At 41.2% G+C, this 23,495-nt stretch overlaps 1 protein-coding gene across 3 annotated transcripts in view; it reads left to right on the forward strand.

The window, feature by feature from the left end:
• LOC115170719 (rab11 family-interacting protein 5) overlaps positions 1-20,872 on the forward strand; it is a 47,306-nt gene extending 26,434 nt beyond the window's left edge. For 2 of the 3 annotated variants that reach the window (XM_029726952.1, XM_029726954.1), the window contains exons 3-6: positions 177-789; positions 1,740-4,403; positions 5,378-5,528; positions 19,141-20,872. In XM_029726952.1, coding sequence (XP_029582812.1) covers positions 177-789; positions 1,740-4,403; positions 5,378-5,528; positions 19,141-19,401 — 3,689 coding nt within the window. In that variant the 3' untranslated portion in view covers positions 19,402-20,872. The remainder of the gene's footprint in view (positions 1-176; positions 790-1,739; positions 4,404-5,377; positions 5,529-19,140) is intronic. The other variant, XM_029726955.1, reaches the window with a different exon arrangement.
• The last annotated feature ends 2,623 nt before the right edge of the window (positions 20,873-23,495 follow it).

The following is a 23,495-nucleotide window of genomic DNA, read 5'->3' on the forward strand; positions in this document are numbered from 1 at the left end:
CTAAATGTCTAATATGCACAGTAATTCATGAACTTTATTTAGATGATATGCTGACAGAATGTTTACCAGAGATGGAAAAAGTATTTACTGTATCTCAAGGATATGGCATGCTTATGCATTTTAAGGAATTGTTTTGGAATAGAGGTTATTATTATAATTTTTCCCCCTCCAAACAGTGCTTACCACCACACAGTCTTCCCCAAAGATACTGACCCACAAGCGAGCCTTCAGCGACGAGGCGAGTAGGATCACCACGACTGCCATTCCCCGGCCCTGTCCTGCTGTGGAGTCCCTCAAGGGTCAAGGTATGACTCTCTCCCAATCCTCTCTGTGCATCAACGGAAGCCACGTCTATGGATCTGAACCGGTGGGTCCCAAGGGCTCAAGCACCCTTCCATCCAAGCTGGTCCTGCTCGAGAAGTGCTCCCCTCTCTCTCGTTCGCTGCAGAACCTCACAAAGCGGAGCGAGGACAAGGGTTCCGCCGGCGAGGGCCGGCGCTGGTCATTCGACAAGGTAAAGAAGGATGAGGAGAAGGAGGCTGAACCTCCAGTCTCCCAGTTTCAAAGTGCTCGGGTGGGGGGTCGGCCGGTGCAGGCAGCAGCCCCGATGCTGTCTTCTACTACCACGGTGGACTCAGCAGACAAAGGGAAAAAGCTCAGAAAAACGTTATTCTCCGGAGGGAGGAGCGATTCTCTACCTGCCAAGTCCGAGCTGAGCCAGGGTTCTCCTCCCCCTGAGGGGAGACTGCGAGGCTGGTTTGGCTCCAGTGACTCCCAGAACAAGCCAAGGTGAGTAGAGGGTCATTTCAGCTCTGTGTCTCCACACTCCAGGGCTTCATACAGTTTTGCCTTCCATCGAAAGCACACAATAGACATCTACATCTTGGAAGGTTTTGATTTCCTTGTTTTCAGTGTCTATGCTGCCCCCTGTTCCTTTAAAACGGAAATGTGGCAAGTTCATCCACCATTTTACAGCAATCTCATATAGGCCATAATTTAATGTTCATACTGTCCTCATAACACAGCATAATAGGTGACATCTAGGCCATTTGTATAAAAATGTACTGTACTTCCAATCAAAAGAAAATCAAAGACTCAAAGAGTCTATGTGACTGGAGTTGGAAAGGACATTTTGGCATATGTATATTTCACTCTTAAAATTGCTTGGGGTTCTCAAGTACTAATGCCAGAAGATCTACCTGAACTTAGGTTTGGTATGTTGTGGAACATTGATCTAGATGTGGACTAATCATCTGGGCCAGTATTCATAATGTCTCGGAATAGCAGTGCTGACCCCCACCCAATGTAACCTCATTCATTATGATCTAAAAGGCAAAACTGGTCCTAGATCAGCACTCCTACTCTTAGATTGTTTATGAATACTGGCGCAGTACACTAATCACCTGTTCTTGCCTTTAGATCATTCTGCAGTATTACTGTCTCTAAGCTGACAGTAATTCCTGAAATACCAAACTCAGTACATCTTGCTCTTCACCTTGCTTCAGTAATTTGCTAAATGCAGTTTTGCTTTTTGTAGTAAACTCTTGTTGCTGTTTTCCATAACCCATTATTGTTTAAATTTTGTTGGCATATTCACAAGATAGTCCTCGAATAGACAATAGACAGTAGTTGGCTGGGTTGCCTTTTTCTCTCTGTATTAGACAAATGGAACCCATATTTTTAATGGGCCAGCTGGCACAGAATTAACAAAGAGGACTGCTTGTGCCTTCCCTCCACAGGCTGGAAGTTTCTCCTAAGGTAGAAAGCGAATCAGACACCCTTCCTCCTCTCCCCCCTCGCTCCCCCATTCCCCTCCAGTGCTCGTCTCCCTCTGCTTCTTTCACTGGCCATGCCTCGCCCGACAGTGCCCATCCAACTAACCCCTTCACTCCCTCTCTGACCCCTGACCCCATCTCTCCCTTCAACCCCTTCCTCCCGCGTATGCAGTGTAACCCCTTTTTTGAGGACCTCATTGCAGAAGAGGGCCAGAGGTCCTCCCCTCTTGCTACCTGCTCCCCCATCACACCCCTCTGTCATTCCACAGCTTTGCCTTGCGTCCCCAGTCCCGCCCACGATCCCGCCGTGCAAATTGAAATGGCCGCCATATGGCGAGACCGGCCCAGGCCTGTAGCCAGGCAGACGTCCCTCCCTGCCTTACTTGCGACGGCTAGCCCCCCCAATCCGTTTACATCTCGCTCCATATCAGAGAGTGGGGGAGGAGAATGGGATGAGTCCTTTGACGCCTTTGCCTCCAGCAGGCTGAATTCGCCAAAGGGCTCTCCTACCAATCACCCTTCAATAGCAACCTCAAGGCAAGCTCAAGTAAGAAGCACTCCTCCATATGAGAGTTACACTATTCCACCCATTGAGGAGATGAGGATGAGAGAAGAAGAAAAGCCTCCACCATTGCCTCCACGGAGGCCCATAATACGGACTCTGGTGAACGAGAGACCCTCTGACAGCTGGTTGCACAGGGGTCAGGAACTGGCTGTGCAGAAAGAGGCCTGTCTCCTGTCACAAACAGGCGCAGCTTCCCTACAGCACACAAGAGAATGGGGGCACAAGCGACACACACCAAGTCCCCACCTGTACCCAAGCCCAGGCAAAGACCTTGTCAGCAGTGACCTGTTGGACTTTCATACCGTACACTCACAACATTATGCCAACATGTCTCCAGAGTCTCCATCTCCATTCAAGTCTGAAGATGAGTTCAAGAAGTTTGACTATGAACCATTACGAGATGATAAAATTATATTTACTGAGCAGGACTTATGGCCAGATGCAACAGATTCAATAATATCGTTGGCCTCAGAGGATACGACGGACGCCAGTCCCACTGTAAGAAAATATGCTATTGTAAAGAACACTTCACATTCTGAACTCAAAGACTTATCTCTGCCAGTAATGCTTCTTAATAGTGAAATGACTGTTGCCGATCTACTGAATAAGTCTTCCCCAAAACACTCTAAATCAGGTATTGAGACGCTAGACATTGCTTCAACTACACCAGACCCAACAACGGACTCGTTCTCAATTCACCCAGATAAACCCACCAAGTCCAGAAACAACAATTATGAATCCCCTCCGCTAACCTTAGAAGATCTTAATAAAAACAAAAGTAACTCAGATTTTAGTTTTATTGACTCTGCTTCTGATGCTTCCCCATCTCCATCTGACATGATGACAGTGCATACCCTCAAAAGTTTAGGTGGCATTTTTCCTCAACCTCCACAAGATACTCCCATAGCATTATCTCATGAGCAGATGATGCTATATGCAGAAGATATGTTAATTTTTCAGAAGACTAGTACTATAGACGTCAACTCTGTTGTAAAAGTGAATTTACCAGAAGTCTCCTCGCTTTGTCAAGACAATTGTCAAGATGGAGGTTGTGAATTGAATACATCACGCAGAGATTCTGCAACAAATATGAAGAGCATGAGCATTTTTACGCCTGACAGTCTTAACATAGAGAGAGAGACTGTAGAATTAAAATACACTCAATCTCCAATGGATAGAAATGGCAACATTACGAAATCAAAGATAGACAGTTCAAAACTAGACCCTTCATGTCATGTTAGATCTTTTCCAGTTTCGCAACAGATGGAAATGCAACAGGAAGTTGCATGCAATAAACAGGAAGTGAGTCAGCCTCTGGCCATACGAACCAATCCTGTCAATGAGTCTTCACCAAGGGGCACTAGTTCTCACAGAAGTCTCAAGGGAATGATACGAGAGCTCCACGGCAACAGTGGTGCAAATAGCCTTGGCAAAGGATTAGGTGAGAGCCCTCTTCACCAATCACCGTCTCCTGGGCAAATAATCTCAGAGAGCATTGAAGGACCGTTCTCATATCAACCCACCAAATCTCCTTTTTCCTCACCTTTGTCACCGAATAGAGAGACAACGCTCAAGGCAGCTACATTATTTGTTTCCTTGCAAAAAATAAACACAAATAGTTCCACTCAGTCAATTCCAAAAGAAAACTGCTTAACGGAACATTCCTCATCCAAATATGCTGGGACGATCAGCTTTGAAGACCTCCACGCCAAAGTAGCCCCGAACGTGAGAAGCCCCATGAGTGCCAGGTTAAGGCCTGGCATCACAGTGCATGCTTCCAACCCCTGTGCTTCCAACCCCTCCTCTGCTACCCCCTCCCTGGCAACTGAAACTAATGGCCAGGCTAAGCTGCCCCCCACCCCTGTCATCCCCTCCATACACCATCCCCCGACCGTGAGGCCCAGTACCGGAGTCAGTGCCACCTTGGTTGTGGCCCCCTACACCTCTTCCTCCTTCTCCTCCTCTTCCTCCTACACCACTGCCCAGCCCTTGGTTGATGCACGGCACACACTTTTGCCTGAGGAGACACAGCCAGCTAGCAGCCTGCCCCGACAGGAGAGCAGGTGAGACTTCTCCTCACACTTAAGCTCTGCAGAGTGTACCCACTCAAACTCCTCTTGAGAAAATACAAATACCAGGTTGGGTTGCCAGTTTGAGTTACCAAACTGGGTTGCCAGGTTGTAGTCAACAATGGGATGACATAACTTGAAAATCTACATATTGTTAGACTGTATTCTCATTTTTCCAAACAAAAGACATTGATTTGGTTCCTTTGATTTAATCTTTTCAAGTAGCTTCCTTAGGAGGGGTTCTCTAAATTAATCAGTATATCTCCCCTGCCAGTACCACCTGCCCATGCAAACCCATTGGTTGCGACAGTGCATTGTTTTGTGAATTGCTTAATCTTTTATGTTGCTCATCTCACTTCTGTGTTGTTAATTTATGTGTCATACATTTGTGTTGCTGACTGTCCCATCACATCAAGGAGTCCACAACCACAATCAAAGTCATCATAATGAGAATCTCAGCCTAACCTTGATTAAACAACTGCTTTAGCTCTCTGTGCTGCCATTCTGACCATCTGTAAATTAAAGCAAAATGGAAGTGCCTTCCTTCACTCTCTCATTAGGTGTAGGGTGAAGTTGCCTCTTATACGCTGATTTCCCCCACTAATGGTTAAGGTTAGGATTGGGGGAGGGGAAGCTGTTCCTAGATCTGTACCTAGGGGAAACTTCACTCTGAAGCCTGTCATTACTGATACGGCATACCTGCTCTGTGATATACACAAATCAGACAACATGAGCTCTTTTTACGCTCTCTTGCTGAAACCTGATGCTAAACACATTTTGTTATCATATAGAGAACTGATTTGAGGTCTGCATTATATACTGAAAATTCTAAACCCAAGCCAGAGCATTGTTATGAATATTCCCACATACAATGCCAGTGCCTCATATTGTACTGATTTTCATGTGAAAATGTATATGTACACATAATCCAATGCAGTGAACCTTTGATGGTGATGTTTCCTCTGCAGCCCCCACCCAGTGAAGCCCTTGACCACCACAGCCAGCCAGGGGGAGAAGAAAGAGGGCCGGTCAGTTCTGGAGAAGCTGAAGTCTTCCATCCATCCAGGCCGCTCTGCCCAGCAGACACTGGCCGTGGCTGAGACTGAGAAGAAGATTGAGGTATAGAAAGGCCACAAACTCTGCGTTTAGATGGGCAGCCCAATTCTGATATTTTTTCCACTAATTGGTCTTTTGACCAATCACATCAGATCTTTTCACGTCAGCTCTTTTTCAGAGCGGATCTGATTGGTCAAAATACCAATTACTGAAAAAAATAGCAGAATTGGGCTGTCTGTCTAAACGCAGCCAAACTATCACTGCAGAAAAAAAACAGCATAGACCAGAATAAATTTCAAGCTGGTCTATGCTGGTTTATGCTGGTTCATGGTGGTCAGTGCTGGTATGATGCTAGTCAAGCTGGTCTGACCAGCATGGTCTAATTGGTTCTTCTGGCAGCCTAAATTGTGTTTTTTATGGTGATTGGCATTTGCTGTATTGCTGGTGACTAGCCTTCACTGTGTTTTTGCTGGTGACCAGCCTTTGCTATGTTTTGGACACTGGTGACCAGCATAAGTTAAAGCAAAACCAGCATCAAGTCCCATTATGCTGGCTTGCAAACTGATGTTTACATGATATTGGAATTCAGCCAGAGTGGATTCCCACAATGTGCATTCAGAATGACTTGCAGGGTTATAAAAATGAATGAATTAGACTACCTAAACCATCTAAACTGGAACAACCATTTCAGTAACGGGTGCAATAAGTCCAACTAACAGAATGGATTAGTTTATAAAAATTTATGTTATTTATCAACATACCCCGCAGGCCGGGGGGCCCATGGGAGTCTTTTCTCTCAGCGTCATGGCAAAATATGTAGAAAAGCATGAGATTAGCTTTAAAACTGCACATTTTTCTCTCTGCCCCATGGTAATATGTGTAGAATTGCAGGAAATTCGCTTCGAAACAGCAACATTTTCTCTCAGCCTCATGGCAAAATGAAAAGTATGAGATTAGCTATACCTTGCTCACACCTACAGTATACCTTGCTGAGACCACGGGGCCTGTGAAACTGTGATACGCCACTGTCAATCAATGTACATGCAAAAACACAGATATTGACAGAAACAATTGTAAAAATCTAACTATAATAGAGCATGCTGGGAAATATCCTAATGATGGGTGGGGTTTTGCAGACCAGCAAAATTCTGATTACTTTGGAGTAATACCCCTCATAGCCTGGTTCCTCTCTAGGTTTCTTCCTAGGTTTTTGGCCTTTCTAGGGAGTTTTTCCTAGGGAGTTTTTCCTAGCCACCGTGCTTCTTTCACATGCATTGTCTGCTGTTTGGGGTTTTAGGCTGGCTTTCTGTACAGCACTTTGAGATATCAGCTGATGTACGAAGGGCTATATAAAATACATTTGATTTGATTTGAGTAGAGGTTGAACGATTTAGATTTTTCAACGCCGATACAAATACCGATTATTTGATGACCATAAAAAGCCGATACCGATTAATCGGCCGATTTGTTTATTTATATATAGTAATAATGACAATTACAACAATACTGAATTAACAATGATGTCACGTCCTGACCATAGAAAGATGTTATTTTCTAGGGTAGAGTAGGTCAGGGCGTGACAGGGGGGGTCTTTTCTATGTTTTCTATTTCTATGTTGTCAGGGTCTAGTTTTGTATTTCTATGTTGGGGTTTTGTTTGGGTTGATCTCCAATTAGAGGCAGCTGGTCCTCATTGTCCCTAATTGGAGATCATACTTAAGTAGGGTTTTTTTCCACCTGGGTTTGTGGGAGATTATCTTTGAGTCAGTGTATGTTTCACCTCTGCATCACGGTTTGTTGTTTTTGTCATTCAGTTTATTTATATGTATTACATAGTTTCACAGTGTAAATAAAATGTGGAACGACAAACACGCTGCACTTTGGTCCGCTCCTCCTTACTACAACCGTGACAAATTAACACTTTTATTTACATTTTATTTAATACAGAAATAAAATAAATTTAGTCTCAAATAAATAATGAAACATGTTCAATTTGGTTTAAATAATGCAAATACACAGTGTTGGAGAAGAAAAAAGAAAGTGCAATCTGTGCCATGTAAAAAAGCTAACGTTTAAGTTCCTTGCTCAGAACATGAGAACATATGAAAGCTGGTGGTTCCTTTTAACATGAGTCTTCAATATTCCCAGTTAAGAAGTTTTAGGTTGTAGTTATTATAGGACTATTTCTCTCTATACCATTTGTATTTCATAGACCTTTGACTATTGGATGTTCTTATAGTATTGCCAGCCTAATCTCGGGAGTTGATAGGCTTGAAGTCATAAACAGAGCTGTGCTTCAAGCATTGCGAAAAGCTGCTGGCAAACAGAGGAAAGTGCTGTTTGAATGAATGCTTACGAGTCTGCTGCTGCCTACCACTGCTCAGTCAGACGGCTCTATCAAATCATAGACTTAATTATAATATAATAAACACAGGAATACGAGCCTTAGGTCATTAATATGGTCAAACCCGGAAACTATCATTTCGAAAACAAAACGTTTATTCTTTCAGTGAAATACAGAACCGGTCCATATTTTATCGAATGGGTGGCAATCCTAAGTCTAAATATTGCTGTTACATTGCACAACCTTCAATGTTATGTCATAATTATGTAAAATTCTGGCAAATTAATTACAGTCTTTGTTAGGAAGAAATGGTCTTCACACAGTTCGCAACGAGCCAGGCGACCCAAACTGCTGCATATACCCTGACTCTACTTACACTGAACGCAAGAGAAGTGACACAATTTCAGCAACCGCATTGATTAGTAGGACAAGCAAGTTAAACAAGTAATATCATCAACCATGTGTAGTTAACTAGTGATTATGTTAAGATTGATTATTTTTTACAAGATAAGTTTAATGCTAGCTAGCAATTTACCATGGCTCCTTGCTGCCTGCACTCACGTAACAGGTGGTTAGCCTGCCTCACAGTCTCCTCGTGGATTGCAATATAATCAGCCATAATCGGTGTCCAAAAATGCCTATTACCTATTGTTATGAAAACTTGAAAATCGTCCCTAATTAATCGGCCATTCCGATTAATCGGTCGACCTCTCCTTTGGAGTCAACCTCACTTGCAATTTGAACTCACAACGTCTTGGTAACTGGCGTAGCACACACCCCCGCAAGGCCTGTATTAGCAACACTAATACAGCCACAGTGCGATTTGTTTGTTTCAAATTAAGTAATTATTGTATTTTGTTGAATTTATACAGTGCATTCAGAAGGAATTCAGACCCCTTGACTTTTTTCACATTTTGTTACGTTACAGCCTTATTCTAAAATGGAATAAATAAATACAAATACTCCTCAATCTACATACAATACCCCATAATGACGAAGTGAAAACAGGTTTTTTGTAACGGCTGTCGTAGTAATGAAACCAAGGTGCAGCGGAGGATGTATGTTCATCTTAGAAATGTAATATGAAAAAGAGAATACTTTACAAAAATAAACCAAAGACGACAGCAAAACAGTCCTGTCAGGAAAAACTCTCAACAGAAAACAATCACCCACAAAACCCAAAGGAAAAACAGGCTACTTATGTGTGACTCCCAATCAGCAACAACAAACTACAGCTGTGCCTGATTGGGAGCCACACACGGCCAAACCAAAGAAACCAGCCAACAGAAAAATTAACATAGAACGCCCACCCAATGTAACACCCTGGCCTAACCAAAATAAAGAACAAAAAACCCCTCTCTATGGCCAGGGCATTACATTTGTAGATTGTTTGGTATATTTAAAAAAAATACCTTATTTACATTCGTATTCAGACTCTTTGCTATGAGACTCGAAATTGAACTAAGGTGCATCCTGTTTCCATTGATCATCCTAGAGATGTTTCTACAACTTCATTGCGCCCACCTGTGGTAAATTCAATTGATTGGACATGATTTAGAAAGGCACACACCTGTCTATATAAGGTCCCACAGTTGACAGTGCATGTCAGAGCAAAAAACAAGCCATGAGGTTGAAGGAATTGTCCATAGAGCGAGACAGGATTGTGTCGCGACACAGACCTGGGAAAGGGTACCAAAATATTTCTGCACCATTGAAGGTCCCCAAGAACACAGAGGCCTCCATAATTCTTAAATGGAAGAAGTTTGAAACCACCGTGAGTTTTCCTAGAGATGAGCAATCTGGGGAGAAGGACCTTGGTGAGGGAGGTGGCCAAGAACCCGATGGTCACTGACAGAGCTCCAGAGTTCCTCTGTGGAGATGGCAGAACCTTCCAGAAGGACAGCCATCTCTGCAGCACTCCACCAATCAGGCCTTCATGGTAGAGTAAAAGGCACATGACAGCCCATTTGGTTTGCCTTAAGGAACCTAAAGGACTCTCAGACCATGAGAAACCAAGATTGAACTCTTTGGCCTAAATGCTGGTAGCCGCATCATGCTGTGGGGATGTTTTTCTGAGGTAGGGACTGGGAGACTAGTCAGGATTGAGGGAAAGATGAAAGGAGCAAATTACAAAGAGATCCTTGAAGAAAACTTGCTCCAGAGCGCACAGGACCTCAGACTGTGTCACGTCCTGACCAGTAAAGGGGTTATTTGTTATTGTAGTTTGGTCAGGACGTGGCAGGGGTGTGTTTGCTTAGAGTGTTTCAGGGTTTGTTGGGCTATGTTCTGTTTTGAGAGGGGTGTTTGTTTAGAGTGTTTCAGGGTTTGTTGGGCTATGTTCTATGTTAGTATATTTCTATGTTTATCTAGTATGTCTAGTTCTATGTTTAGTTAAGGGGGTTGACCTTCAATTGGAAGCAGCTGCTCCTCGTTGCTTCTAATTGAAGGTCATATTTAAGAGGGGTGTGTTTTCTATGGGATTTTGTGGGTAGTTGTTCCTTGTTTAGTGTTTGTGCACCTGACAGGACTATTTCGTTTTGTTCTTTTTTTGTATACGTATTTATTTGTTTCTCCTTCTTCAAAATAAAAAGAAGATGAGTATACATATTCCCGCTGCGTTTTGGTCTGATCCTTACGACAACCGTGACAGACTGGGGCGAAGGTTCACCTTCCAACAGGTCAACGGCCCTAAGCACACAGCCAAGACAACGCAGGAGTAGCATCGGGACAAGTCTCTGAATGTCCTTGAGTGGCCCAGCCAGAGCCCGGACTTGAACACGATTGAATATCTCTGGAGAGACCTGAAAATAGCTGTGCAGCGACACTCCCCATCCAACCTGACAGAACTTGAGAGGATCTGCAGAGAAGAATGGGAGAAACTCTCCAAATACAGGTGTGCCAAGCTTGTAGCATCATACCCAAAAGAAGACTCAAGGCTGTAATCGCTGCCAAAGGTGCTTCAACAAAGTACTGAGTAAAGGGTATGAATACTTATGTAAATGTGTTATTTCAGTTTTTTATAAACATGTTTTTTACAAACCTGTTTTTGCTTTGCAATTATGGGGTATTGTGTGTAGACTGATGAGGGGGGAAAACTATTTCATCCATTTGAGAATAAGGCTATAACGTAACAAAATGTGTAAAAAGTTAAGAGGTCTGAATACTTTCCGAATGCACTGTATAACATTCCGACCTTGTTTAGCATTATGTAGTCCAGATATGGCATGAATCCAATATTTGTGTCCGTTTGAAACACTTTTTATTTTGGAAGGCGAAACGCCAGTCAATATGCTTAGCGGTTCATGTATTTTACTGTTAGCTGTGGCTAGGCTAGTGGGGGTCATTGTGGTCGATTATGTAGCATTCGGTTACACTTATGATTATAGTCGTTAATCTGTTGTGATGTGTTGGACAATCATACAATTCGCTGGTTTTACATGCTAGACAGCATACCTTTTACACTATTTGTAAGTGATTAGCCTTTATTTTGGTACAGTAGCGGTAGCAACATAAACTCAGCAGTAGCGACATAAATTCAGCAAATAAAGAAACGTCCCTTTTTCAGGACCCTGCCTTTCAAAGATAATTTGTAAAAATCACTAACTTCACAGATCTTCATTGTAAAAGGTTTATACACTGTTTCCCATGCTTGTTCAATGAAGCATAAGCAATTAATGAACATGCACCTGTGGAACGGTCATTAAGACACTAACAGCTTACAGACGGTAGGCAATTAAGGTCACAGTTATGAAAACTTAGGACACTAAAGAGGCCTTTCTACTGACTCTGAAAAACACCAGAAGAAAGATGCGCACGGTCCCTGCTCATCTGCGTGAATGTGCCTTAGGCATGCTGCAAGGAGGCATGAGGACTGCAGATGTGGCCAGGGCAATAAATTGCAATGTCCGTACAGTGAGACGCCTAAGACAGCGCTACAGGGCGGACAGCTGATCGTCCTCGCAGTGGCAGACCACATGTAACAACACCTGCACAGGATCGGTACATCCGAACATCACATCTTCGGGACAGGTACAGGATGGTAACAACTGCCCGAGTTACACCAGGAACGCACAATCCCTCCATCAGTGCTCAGACTGTCCGCAATAGGCTGAGAGAGGCTGACTGGACTGAAGGCAAGTAGGCCTGTTGTAAGGCAGGTCCTCACCAGACGTCACCGGCAACAACTATGGGCACAAACCCATCGTCGCTGGACCAGATAGGACTGGCAAAAAGTGCTCTCCACCCCTATAATATATTTTTTTTTATAAAAAAAAAAGTGCTCTTCGCTGACGAGTTGCGGTTTTGTCTCACCAGGGGTGATGGTTGGATTCGCGTTTATCGTCAAAGGAATGAGAGTTACACCGAGGCCTGTATTCTGGAGCGGGATCGATTTGGAGGTGGAGGGTCCATTATGGTCTGGGGCAGCGTGTCACAGCATCATCTATAGAATAACTATCTTCAAAGTAATGACTCGGGACGTCGGGTTTGAAATGAAAGCTTCTTTTAGTAATAATACTGGTTCATGTTACATTTAACAACTTTAGATTCTACAAACAATAAAAGTAAGTTGCTAGCGAAAAGTCAGCATAATCACTTGTCATAACTGGCGTGATCTCTCTCTACCTCCTGTCGCAAGGCATTCTGGAACTTGCAGTCAAAAGCGTAATCCAATACTAACCAATACAACACAATATGTATGTAGTTCTCTCAATCTCCAACACACAAATTCTAATACAACTACATATGTAGGTAACTCTAATGAAAATATCTTTAGATACAGCTCAATGAATTAACTTAAACATTAACTCTGTAACCCATTAAAGTTACAACATCATCGGACTGAGCTTGTTGTCATTGCAGGCAATCTCAACGCTGTGCGTTACAGGGAAGACATCCTCCTCCCTCATGTGGTACCCTTCCTGCAGGCTCATCCTGACATGACCCTCCAGCATGACAATGCCACCAGCCATACGGCTCGTTCTGTGCGTGATTTCCTGCAAGACAGGAATGTCAGTGTTCTGCCATGGTCAGTGAAGAGGCCGGACCTCAATCCCATTGAGCACGTCTGGTACCTGTTGGATCGGAGGGTGAGGGCTAGGGCCTTTCCCCCCAGAAATGTCCGGGAACTTGCACGTGCCTTGGTGGAAGACTGGGGTAACATCTCCCAGTAAGAACTGGAAAATCTGGTGCAGTCCATGAGGAGGAGATGCACTGCAGTACTTAATGCAGCTGGTGGCCACACCAGAAATAGACTGTTACTTTTGATTTTGACCCCCCTTTGTTCAGGGACACATTATTAAATTTCTATTCGTCACATGTTTCAGTTGTTGAATCTTGCTATGTTCATACAAATATTTACACATGTTAAGTTTGCTGAAAATAAACGCAGTTGACAGTGAGAGGATGTTTCTTTTTTTGCTGAGTTTATGTACTGTTAATGTAATTGAACACAGGATATGAAGTACAGTTGAAGTAGGAAGTTTGCATACACATATGTTGGAGTCATTAAAACTCGTTTTTCAACCACTCCACGAATTTCTTGTTAACAAACTATAGTTTTGGCAAGTCGGTTAGGACATCTACTTTGTGCATGACACAAGTCATTTTTCCAACAATTGTTTACAGACATATTATTTCACTTATAATTAGTTGTATCACAATTCCAGTGGGTTAGAAGTTTACATACACTAAGTTGACTGTGCCTTTAAACAGCTTGGAAAATTCCAGAAAATGTTGTCATGGCTTAAGAAGCTTCTCATAGCTTCTGAAGGTGTACCTTCAAACTCAGTGCCTCTTTGCTTGACATCATGTGAAAATCAAAAGAAATCAGCCAAGAACTGAGGAAAAAATTGTAGACCTCCACAAGTCTGGTTCAGCATTGGGAGCAATTTCTAAATGCCTGAAGGTACCACGTTCATCTGTACAAACAATAGTACACAAGTATAAACACCATGGTACTGCGCAGCCGTCATACCGCTCAGGAAGGAGACGTGTTCTGTCTCCTAGAGATGAACGTACTTTGGTGCAAAAAGTGCAAATCAATCCCAGAACAACAGCAAAGGACCTTGTGAAGATGCTGGAGGAAACCGGTACAAAAGTATCTATATTCACAGTAAAATGAGTCCTATATCGACATAGCCTGAAAGGCCGCTCAGCAAGGAAGAAGACCCTGCTCCAAAACCACCATAAAAAACAGACTACGGTTTGCAACTGCACATGGGGACAAACATCGTACTTTTTGGAAAAATGTCCTCTGATCTGATGAAACAAAAATAGAACTGTTTGGCCATAATGACCATCATTATGTTTGGAGGAAAAAGGGGGAGGCTTGCAAGCCGAAGAACACCATCCCAACCGTGAAGCACGGGGGTGGCAGCATCATGTTGTGGGGGTGCTTTGCTGCAGGAGGGACTGGTGCACTTCACAAAATAGATGGCATCATGAGGCAGGAAAATTCTGTGGATATATTGAAGCAACATCTCAAGACATCAGTCAGGAAGTTAAAGCTTGGTCACAAATGGGTCTTCCAAATGGACATACTTCCAAAATTGTGGCAAAATGGCGTAAGGACAACAAAGTCAAGGTATTGGAGTGGCCATCAAAGCCCTGACCTCAATCCTATAGAAAATATGTGGGCAGAACTGAAAAAGCGTGTGCGAGCAAGGAGGCCTACAAACCTGACTCAGTTACACCAGCTCTGTCAGGAGAAATGGGCCAAAATTCACCCAACTTATTGTGGGAAGCTTGTGGAAGGCTACGTGAAACGTTTGACCCAAGTTAAACAATTTAAAGTTAATGCTACCAAATACTAATTGAGTGCATGTAAACTTCTGACCCACTGGGATTGTGATGAAAGAAATAAAAGCTGAACTAAATCATTCTCTCTACTATTCTTGTGACATTTCACATTCTTAAAATAAAGTGGTGATCCTAACTGACCTAAAACAGAGAATTTGTACTCGGATTAAATGTCAGGAATTGTTAAAAACTGTGTTTAAATGTATTTGGCTAAGTTGTATGTAACCTTCAACTTCAACTGTATGTGAATGCATTTTTTTTAAACATATTTTTCTATTGATAATGACAACTGTGAATTTATATTATTCTTCAAAGCAATTGTGATAAACCAGATAATTGACCCTTGACACTAATGAGAGAGCTTTTCCTGAAACCAGCCAACTTTCTCTTGTCTTATAATTTCTCCTGTTTTACAGGAAACATATGTTCTGTTTTCCTGGTCTCAATCCTGGGACCTTTAACAAATACATCATTAACATGATATTTATTTTTTATTACAGGAAATTTGCTTTAAAACTTTTCTCTCAGCCTCATGGCAAAATGTGTAAAATAGCAGGAAATTACCTCTAAAACGACAGCATTTTCTCTTGGCCTCATAGCAAAATGTGTAAAATAGCATAAGATTAGCTATAAAACTGCACATTTTTCTCTCTGTCCCATAACATGTTGTTGTTATGATAATGTTATCTGGCTTAGGGCTGGCTAACGCTACCACACTTTCATGGACATTACCCTGCACATATTGTGTAGACCTGTGCTGGATTTATGGCATTTTTTAATATATTTTTTCTATTTTACTGATGATTTTGAACCCCTGCTCAGATGAAACCTGTCTCCTGGATGAAACAATTGATTAGTCACTCTCCCCCATCCTCACCTACAGGTATTCCTGGCTGGCTGTATAGCATATTTGAGCCAATGCAAACACAACACTATTCATGATATTTAGTTTATTCGGTATACTGATTCACTTTTGAAAGAAATTCTGAACATGCTGCAGAGCAATTGTGGTCCCACAAGGGACCCTGTTTATGTACTGAACAAAAATATAAATGCAGCATGCAACAATTTCAAAGATTTCACTGAGTTACAGTTCATATAAGGAAACCAGTCAATTGAAATACATTCATTAGGTCCTAATCTATGGATTTCACGACAGGGAATACAGATACAGTGGTTCATCCTTTAAAATTTGCAGTGTACTGCGGCACAGCTTGCATGGTGCCGCAGAATTCTATGGCATGTTATTTAAGTGTCAACCACTATTACCGTTAATGCTAGTTAGTGCTAGTTTGACCACCAGAGGGCATCTTTGAGAAGCATTTGATAGCCTTCAATAGTGGCTGTACTAGAGAATTTCAAATCTTTTTTTGTAAGAACATAGTATGTGGGACTGATATTAGGACATTTTGCTAAAATAAGTTGATTAATATTATGGGGTTTCTTTTCCAATTCCCGACGGGGAGGAAGGAGTAGGCTGTCCTTGTGTAACAGTATAGCTTCCGTCCATCTCCTCGCTTGAACCCAGGACCCTCTGCACACATCAACAACAGTCACCCACAAACCCATCGCGCCACAAAAGCCGCGGCCCTTGCAGAGCAAGGGAAACAACTACTTCAGGTCGCAGAGCGAGTGACGTCACCCGATTGAAACGCTATTAGCGCGCACCACCACTAACTAACTAGCCATTTCACATCTGTTACACTTGTAAATAAGAATTTGTTCTTAACTGACTTGCCTAGTTAAATAAAGGTTACACTAAGAGCATAACATTTCTACACCATAATTGTAGTCTAACCAATACCCAAATAGAGATTCAGTGAAAATAAAAATCTCATTGATTTATCAAGACCATTCCCAATGCTTGTCTCAGAGCAGTGCGAAACGGTGCTAAAATAGTTGTAGGCTATTGCTTCAAATCCTATTGCTTTTAACTGCAATATGCTCTTTAAATAAATAAGACCTACACCACTTTTAGCAGCACATTACTCAACACTAGTGAGACTCATGTCGCCTACGGTAGGCCTAAAGTATATCGAAAAATATGACGTGACTCTCCGCCAATAATTACATATAGAGGATTGGAAGATATTTCTGTAGTAATTTGTTATGGATACATAACTAAATAAACATTGGCATTTGAAAGAGTATTTTTATCATTATTTTATTAATGAAAGCATAAAGATGCCATTATTAGTTACATTGTTTTAGTTTGAACGTGCAGACTGGCACTAAGAACAGCGGGAATGTTTCCCTAGTCAGCGCCATTATTAGTGCAATGCCCCTTAAAGTTTTGCTCTGTGCTACCCAGTGTGGCGGGGTGGTGTTCCACTTCCCCTCCCCCTTCGTCCTCCTCCCTTCCCCATGGGCTAGGTCTGTCTTCTGTGTGCGGCTCTGTGGCCCATCCCGTGCCCCTGTGCCTTGAACCTCGCGCACTTTCAGTGGATACAGCTGGAGAACTGCAAGGCAATCCCATTGTGCGCCACTCGGGAGCCATGACCAATTGTCCTGCTAATAACAGAGTTAATAATATATCTGTGAGAATATCCAAGGGGCTTTTATGTAATTCAAAATTAATAATAATAATTGCTTTGTTTAAAAAATAATACTTTGGAGATGATTTCATTTTCAAATAACACAAAATGAGCGAGAAAAGGTCATTCTTGAACACGGGGTGAGACATTAATGAATATTCATCATCAGGCTTGGATGATATATTTTGGAATCTTTATTTTGGTATCATCCATGTTGTGCATCTACCAAAGTAACAGGCACAGCTGAACTGCGTACTTTTTATATTTCATTTTACAATATTGTACTTCATGTCTACCAAATACTGTAACAAAAATCAGGCTCCTAAAAATAAATAACTATACAATATATCTCTTTGTACTCTAAACTACTGAAGGCAGAATGATTTTAAGTTGCATACATTGTTGCTAATTTGTAAATAAAGCCAGTTTGTTATTTAGAATGATTTATTTCTGATTTTAGAGGGAGAGGAACCAGCATCTGTAGCAACACAGTTTACAGTGTCTTAGACCGTTGCACCACTCAGGCGCTGTACATGTGACTGGTCGGGAGTGGGCTACAGTACTACAGTAAGAGCAAAATAATCCTAACAAAATAAAATAATAAAAACCTTAGTGTAACAATCAGTTTTAGTAAGTAATGCTGAAGTCATGCACAATTATCAGTTCCTATTGAGGTTTATGTCACCCATTCATTGTCAGTTACAGACACAGTAGGACCCAAAACCATAATCAGTGCTCTAACTCCCCCTTGCGCTGGTCTGGTGCAATGAAGTGGTGACACAGGGTACTGTACTAAACCACAAATTACCTCTAAATCATGCAGCATAATCGCAAAACTTTTAGTGGAGCAACCACTGTATGCATCTGTTGGTCACAGATACCTTTAAAAAATAAGGTATTGGCGTGGATCAGAAAAACAGTCAGTATCTGGTGTGACCACCATTTGCCTCATGCAGCGCGACACATCTCCTTTGCATAGAGTTGATCAGGCTGTTGATTGCAGCCTGTGGAATGTTGTCCCACTCCTTTTCAATGGCTGTGCGAAGTTTCTGGATATTGACGGGAACTGAAACACGCTGTCGTACACGTCGATCCAGAGCATCCCAATGGGTGACGTGCCTGGTGAGTATGCAGGCCATGGAGAAATACATTTTCAGCTTCCAGGAATTGTTTACAGATCCTTGTGATACGGGGCCATGCATTATCATGCTGAAACATGAGGTGATGGCTGCAGATGTATGGCACGACAATGGGTCTCAGGATCTCGTCATGGTATCTCTGTGCATTCAAATTGCCATTGATAAAATGCAATTGTGTTCGTTGTCCGTAGTTTATGACTGCCCATACCATAACCCATTATTGACTGTACGTTTGTTCATCCCATGTGTAACTCTGTTGTTGTTTTTGTCGCACTGCTTTGCTTTATCTTGGCCAGGTCGCAGTTGTAAATGAGAACTTGTTCTCAACTGGGTTACCTGGTTAAATAAATGTGAAATAAATAAAAAATATATTTTAAAAAACACCGCCACCATGGGGCACTTTGTTCACAACGTTTACATCATGTAAACAAATTTATGCACAACATTTGAGTGAAATAAGCATTGGGTGTGTGTATAGAACATTTTATTTCAGCTCATTAAATATGTAACCAACACTTTACATGCCGCGTTTATATTTGTTCAGTATAGAAACAGTATCCACACATTACAAATTAATCATTGAATATAGTAAAGAATAAAAAGTCCATGAATTCACATAATGAAACATTATTGTCTACTTTGGGATAACTGGGCAGTTCAAAATTCTATGGAAAAGGTTTTGGTCATGTTCTATTACCTGACAGCAATATATTTAATTAATTGGGTCCCTCCTCTTGTTAATCTGTGTTTCCCCATTCTATGTCACAGATCCAGTCAGATCCAGTTCAGTGATTACTTCAAGATATGAATGAATGACGTATTCTCAAAGTATTCATACAGGGCCTGTGTTTGTCTTCTCAGGAATCGTTAGCAGACAGCTCTGCCCAGTACGAGCAGCTGACAAACATGGAGCTGATTTCCCTTCTGCTGCAGCAGGAGATGGATATGGAGAAGCAGCAGGTGGCCTCCGACCAGCAGGCGGCGATGCTGGAGAAACACGAGGCGGAGCTGAAGAAGATCAAGGCACAGGTGCGTGACCTAGAGGACTACATCGACAAGCTGCTGGTCCAGATCATGGAGCAGACACCCACACTCCTCCAAGTGCGCTCCCGACACAAGTGACCACTAGTGCTAGTGTGTGTACTTATAATCAGTATAATATAGGGCCATGGTCACCATCAAACCCTGGTTCTAGAGAGCTCCTAGGATGAGCAGACTATTGTTCCAGCTCAGACCCTATAATAGTGCATTTAACTAGATTTGGTGGTCAGTTGTTTAGCCAATCAGGTGTTATAGTGCAGGGCATGAAACAAAAGCTTGCACATCCAAGTAGTTCTTGTGGACCAGGGTTGGTTACCAATGTTCCAGGGTCAGGTGTAGTCAAACACATACCTAAGCAAATACTAAATCTCACAACCATCCAGGTTTCACTGCTGATACCCTGCCCTGTTGATATAGACACAATATTACCCATGTGCATGCTTGCTATTGCTTTACACTCGCTACTTAGGATAAGGAAAGTGACAGCTTTTATCAAATGTACTGCAAGAATTCTTTTAAATGTGCATTGATGAAGAATATAGAAAATGTCTTCCTATTCATAAAGTGTACAGTAAATGTAATATTCAGTGGAATAAATTGTTCTTACGTGATATGACATTGCCTCAAATTCAGAAAACATTGAAGTGTTTGAATTAGTATAATAATGACCCAAATTGTCTTCATCATGGTAAATACTGTCATTATTTGGCATAAGACTCAAAAACAGACTGACCCGAGAAGACTTCCACTGAACTTACATGGAGAAATGTTTGTTTACATGGAGAAATGTGAGCTTCAGCTAGTGTCATGTTGTGTTAATTATTATTAAAAAATATATAAAAATTAAAATGCATGAAGACAGATGTCTTAAACAGACTGCTTTGAAGGAAATTCCGCTGAACTCAAATTTGTTAAAATGGAGAAAGATTTACTTGAGCTAGGGTCATATTTTGTAAATGAATATATATATATATATATATATATATATATATATATATATATGTGTGTGAAAAGAATATATAGGAAAACCATGTGAAAATAGATACAAACATTTGGTAAGAGAACAATGATTTCTTATACGAAGCTGCTGTATGAAAAGCCAAAACTAACAAGCACTAATGATTTTTTTCTCCTATTTAAGAAAAATATTAATAATTAATTTTGCAACATATGCAACGCATGACACCTTTCTCTCAACATGAATTTGAGAATATATGTAAGTTGAAATATCCTCGGCTTTGATATAATTTACTATTCATTGATGAAGTGTTTGCAAAGAATAAAGTGAGAAATGTTCACGTGATAAGGTAGGTACTACAATGAATTCAAAGGCATTGATTTATGCTAAGTTAGGTATATTTTCACATTTTGGTTTAATTTGCAAAGAGAATGTATACAATTACAGATATATTTTGGCCAAATCATTTTTTATATGACATTGCTTGTATTATGGTATTATTTAGTACAGTACGTCAATACAGTACTATAATTTAAATGCTATTCATGACCTAAGCACTGTAACATGTAAAATAAAGAAAATTGCTTATCAAATTATTCATACTTTTTTATCCTCAAACTTGTTTACATTATACTTCTACGTCCTTATGCATGAGCAGTCTAAATATTGTGAAAGTCCAAGCTGCCCTTGTTTTCACAGACCATATATAATGGAAAGGAATGCGGATTGCTGACAGTATAATATTATGCTGACAATGAAGTATTGCAGAAGTCTTCTTTCTAATGGCTACATTACTTTCTCTCCACTGCAGGGCACTGCTATGTCTGCTTAGTATTGATTTCCACTCCCCTTGTTCCATTTTGGTTTGAGCACATTATCAAAATGAACGTACAGTAGGAATCTGCATGCTGTTTTACCCCATGCCCTGTGACTTCCATCACTTCCATCCTAACTCGGCAGGAAAAGCTCTATGAGATACAATATCATTCATTTCCCACAGTAATTACATGTACAGGTAACTGCCAAAATAATGGAAATAATTGTAGAATCTATGCCAATGTGCATTGAAGCTGTTCTGGCTCTTGGTGGTCCAATGCTCAATTAAAGAGACATTATGTTTGCGTTTCCTTTATTTTGACAGTTACCTGTATGTCTCAGAGTATAAAAGAAGCCACTTAGATGTGAATTTCTGAAGAATAAAACAGGTTCACATAATCTAATATCAGTTTAGTATCAGTTTACGCATAGTACATTTTTCTTCATTGGCTGTTTGCTCCCAACTCATAGGAATCCCCACCCAGTTGACTACTTTAAAATGTTTGAAGCCCTCAGTGGCAATCTCCATGCCAAAATGGGCTATATTCATGATGACTCCTCTCTCTCTATGACAAGAGGCACAACTCCGATATTTTCAAAATTCCCCAAATGCAATGTGCATCAGCTTATATCATTTGTAACAACCTAACAATTACGAAACTTATATTCGATCAAATAAGCCTCACATACTGTAGCAAACTAGCAATTATATTTTTTGTGGAGCAAATTCTCATTGACCGCCATACAAAATCTCCTTACTTAAAACCTGTTAGGGCTAGGGGGCAGTATTTACACGGCCGGATAAAAAAGGTACCCGATTTAATCTGGTTATTACTACTGCCCAGAAACTAGAATATGCATATAATTATTGGCTTTGGATAGAAAACACCCAAAAGTTTCTAAAACTGTTTGAATGGTGTCTGTGAGTATAACAGAACTCACATGGCAGGCAAAAACCTGAGAAGATTCCAAACAGGAAGTACCCTCTCTGACCATTCCTTGAGCTTCTTGGCTCTGTTTATTGAAAATTTAGGATCTTTGCTGTAACGTGACACTTCCTACGGCTCCCATAGGCTCTCAGAACCCGGGAAAAAGCTGAATGATGTAATTCCAGCCGCTGGCTGAAAAACATTAGCGCCTTTGGTAAGTGGCCGATCAGAGGACCATCAGACTGAGGCGCCTGCACGGGGCGACGTCATGTTTTTACTTTCTCTCTCTTTGAACTAAAACACAGATTCCCGGTCGGAATATTATCGCTTTTTTACGAGAAAAATGGCATAAAAATTGATTTTAAACAGCGGTTGACATGCTTCGAAGTACGGTAATGGAATATTTAGAATTTTTTTGTCACGAAACACGTCGGGCGCGTAACCCTTATTTACCCTTTCGGATAGTGTCTTGAACGCACGAACAAAACGCCGCTATTTGGATATAACGATGGATTATTTGGGACCAAACCAACATTTGTTATTGAAGTAGAAGTCCTGGGAGTGCATTCTGACGAAGAACAGCAAAGGTAATAACATTTTTCTTATAGTAAATCTGACTTTGGTGAGGGCTAAACTTGGTGGGTGTGTAAATAGCTAGCCGTGATGGCTGGGCTATCTACTTAGAATATTGCAAAATGTGCTTTCACCGAAAAGCTATTTTAAAATCGGACATAGCGAGTGCATAGAGGAGTTCTGTATCTATAATTCTTAAAATAATTGTTATGTTTTTTGTGAACGTTTATCGTGAGTAATTTAGTAAATTCACCGGAAGTTTGCGGGGGGTGTGCTAGTTCTGAACGTCACATGCTAATGTAAAAAGCTGGTTTTTGATATAAATATGAACTTTATTGAACAAAACATGCATGTATTGTATAACATAATGTCCTAGAAGTGTCATCTGATGAAGATCATCAAAGGTTAGTGCTGCATTTAGCTGTGGTTTGGGTTTATGTGACATTATATGCTAGCTTGAAAAATGGGTGTCTGATTATTTCTGGCTGGGTACTCTGCTGACATAATCTAATGTTTTGCTTTCGTTGTAAAGCCTTTTTGAAATCGGACAGTGTGGTTAGATTAACGAGAGTCTTGTCTTTAAAATGGTGTAAAATAGTCATATGTTTGAGAAATTGAAGTAATAGCATTTCTAAGGTATTTGAATAAGGTGCCACAGGATTCCACTGGCTGTTACGTAGTTGGGACGATTTCGTCCCACCTACCCTAGAGAGGTTAATGTTTATTTTCGGAGACACTCTTTTCACGCCATTTTGCCCGGTGGGCGGTGATATCCACCAACATTTTGAACACTTTTAGAACACGGAAGCCAATGCGGAAACTATGGATACAACTTCCGTACCTATACATCCTGACAAAATACACCATATTACTGACCTGATAATGTGACTGGACCTTGT

The sequence above is a fragment of the Salmo trutta genome, chromosome 32, assembly GCF_901001165.1.
Source record: "Salmo trutta chromosome 32, fSalTru1.1, whole genome shotgun sequence".
Taxonomy (NCBI): Eukaryota; Metazoa; Chordata; class Actinopteri; order Salmoniformes; family Salmonidae; genus Salmo; species Salmo trutta.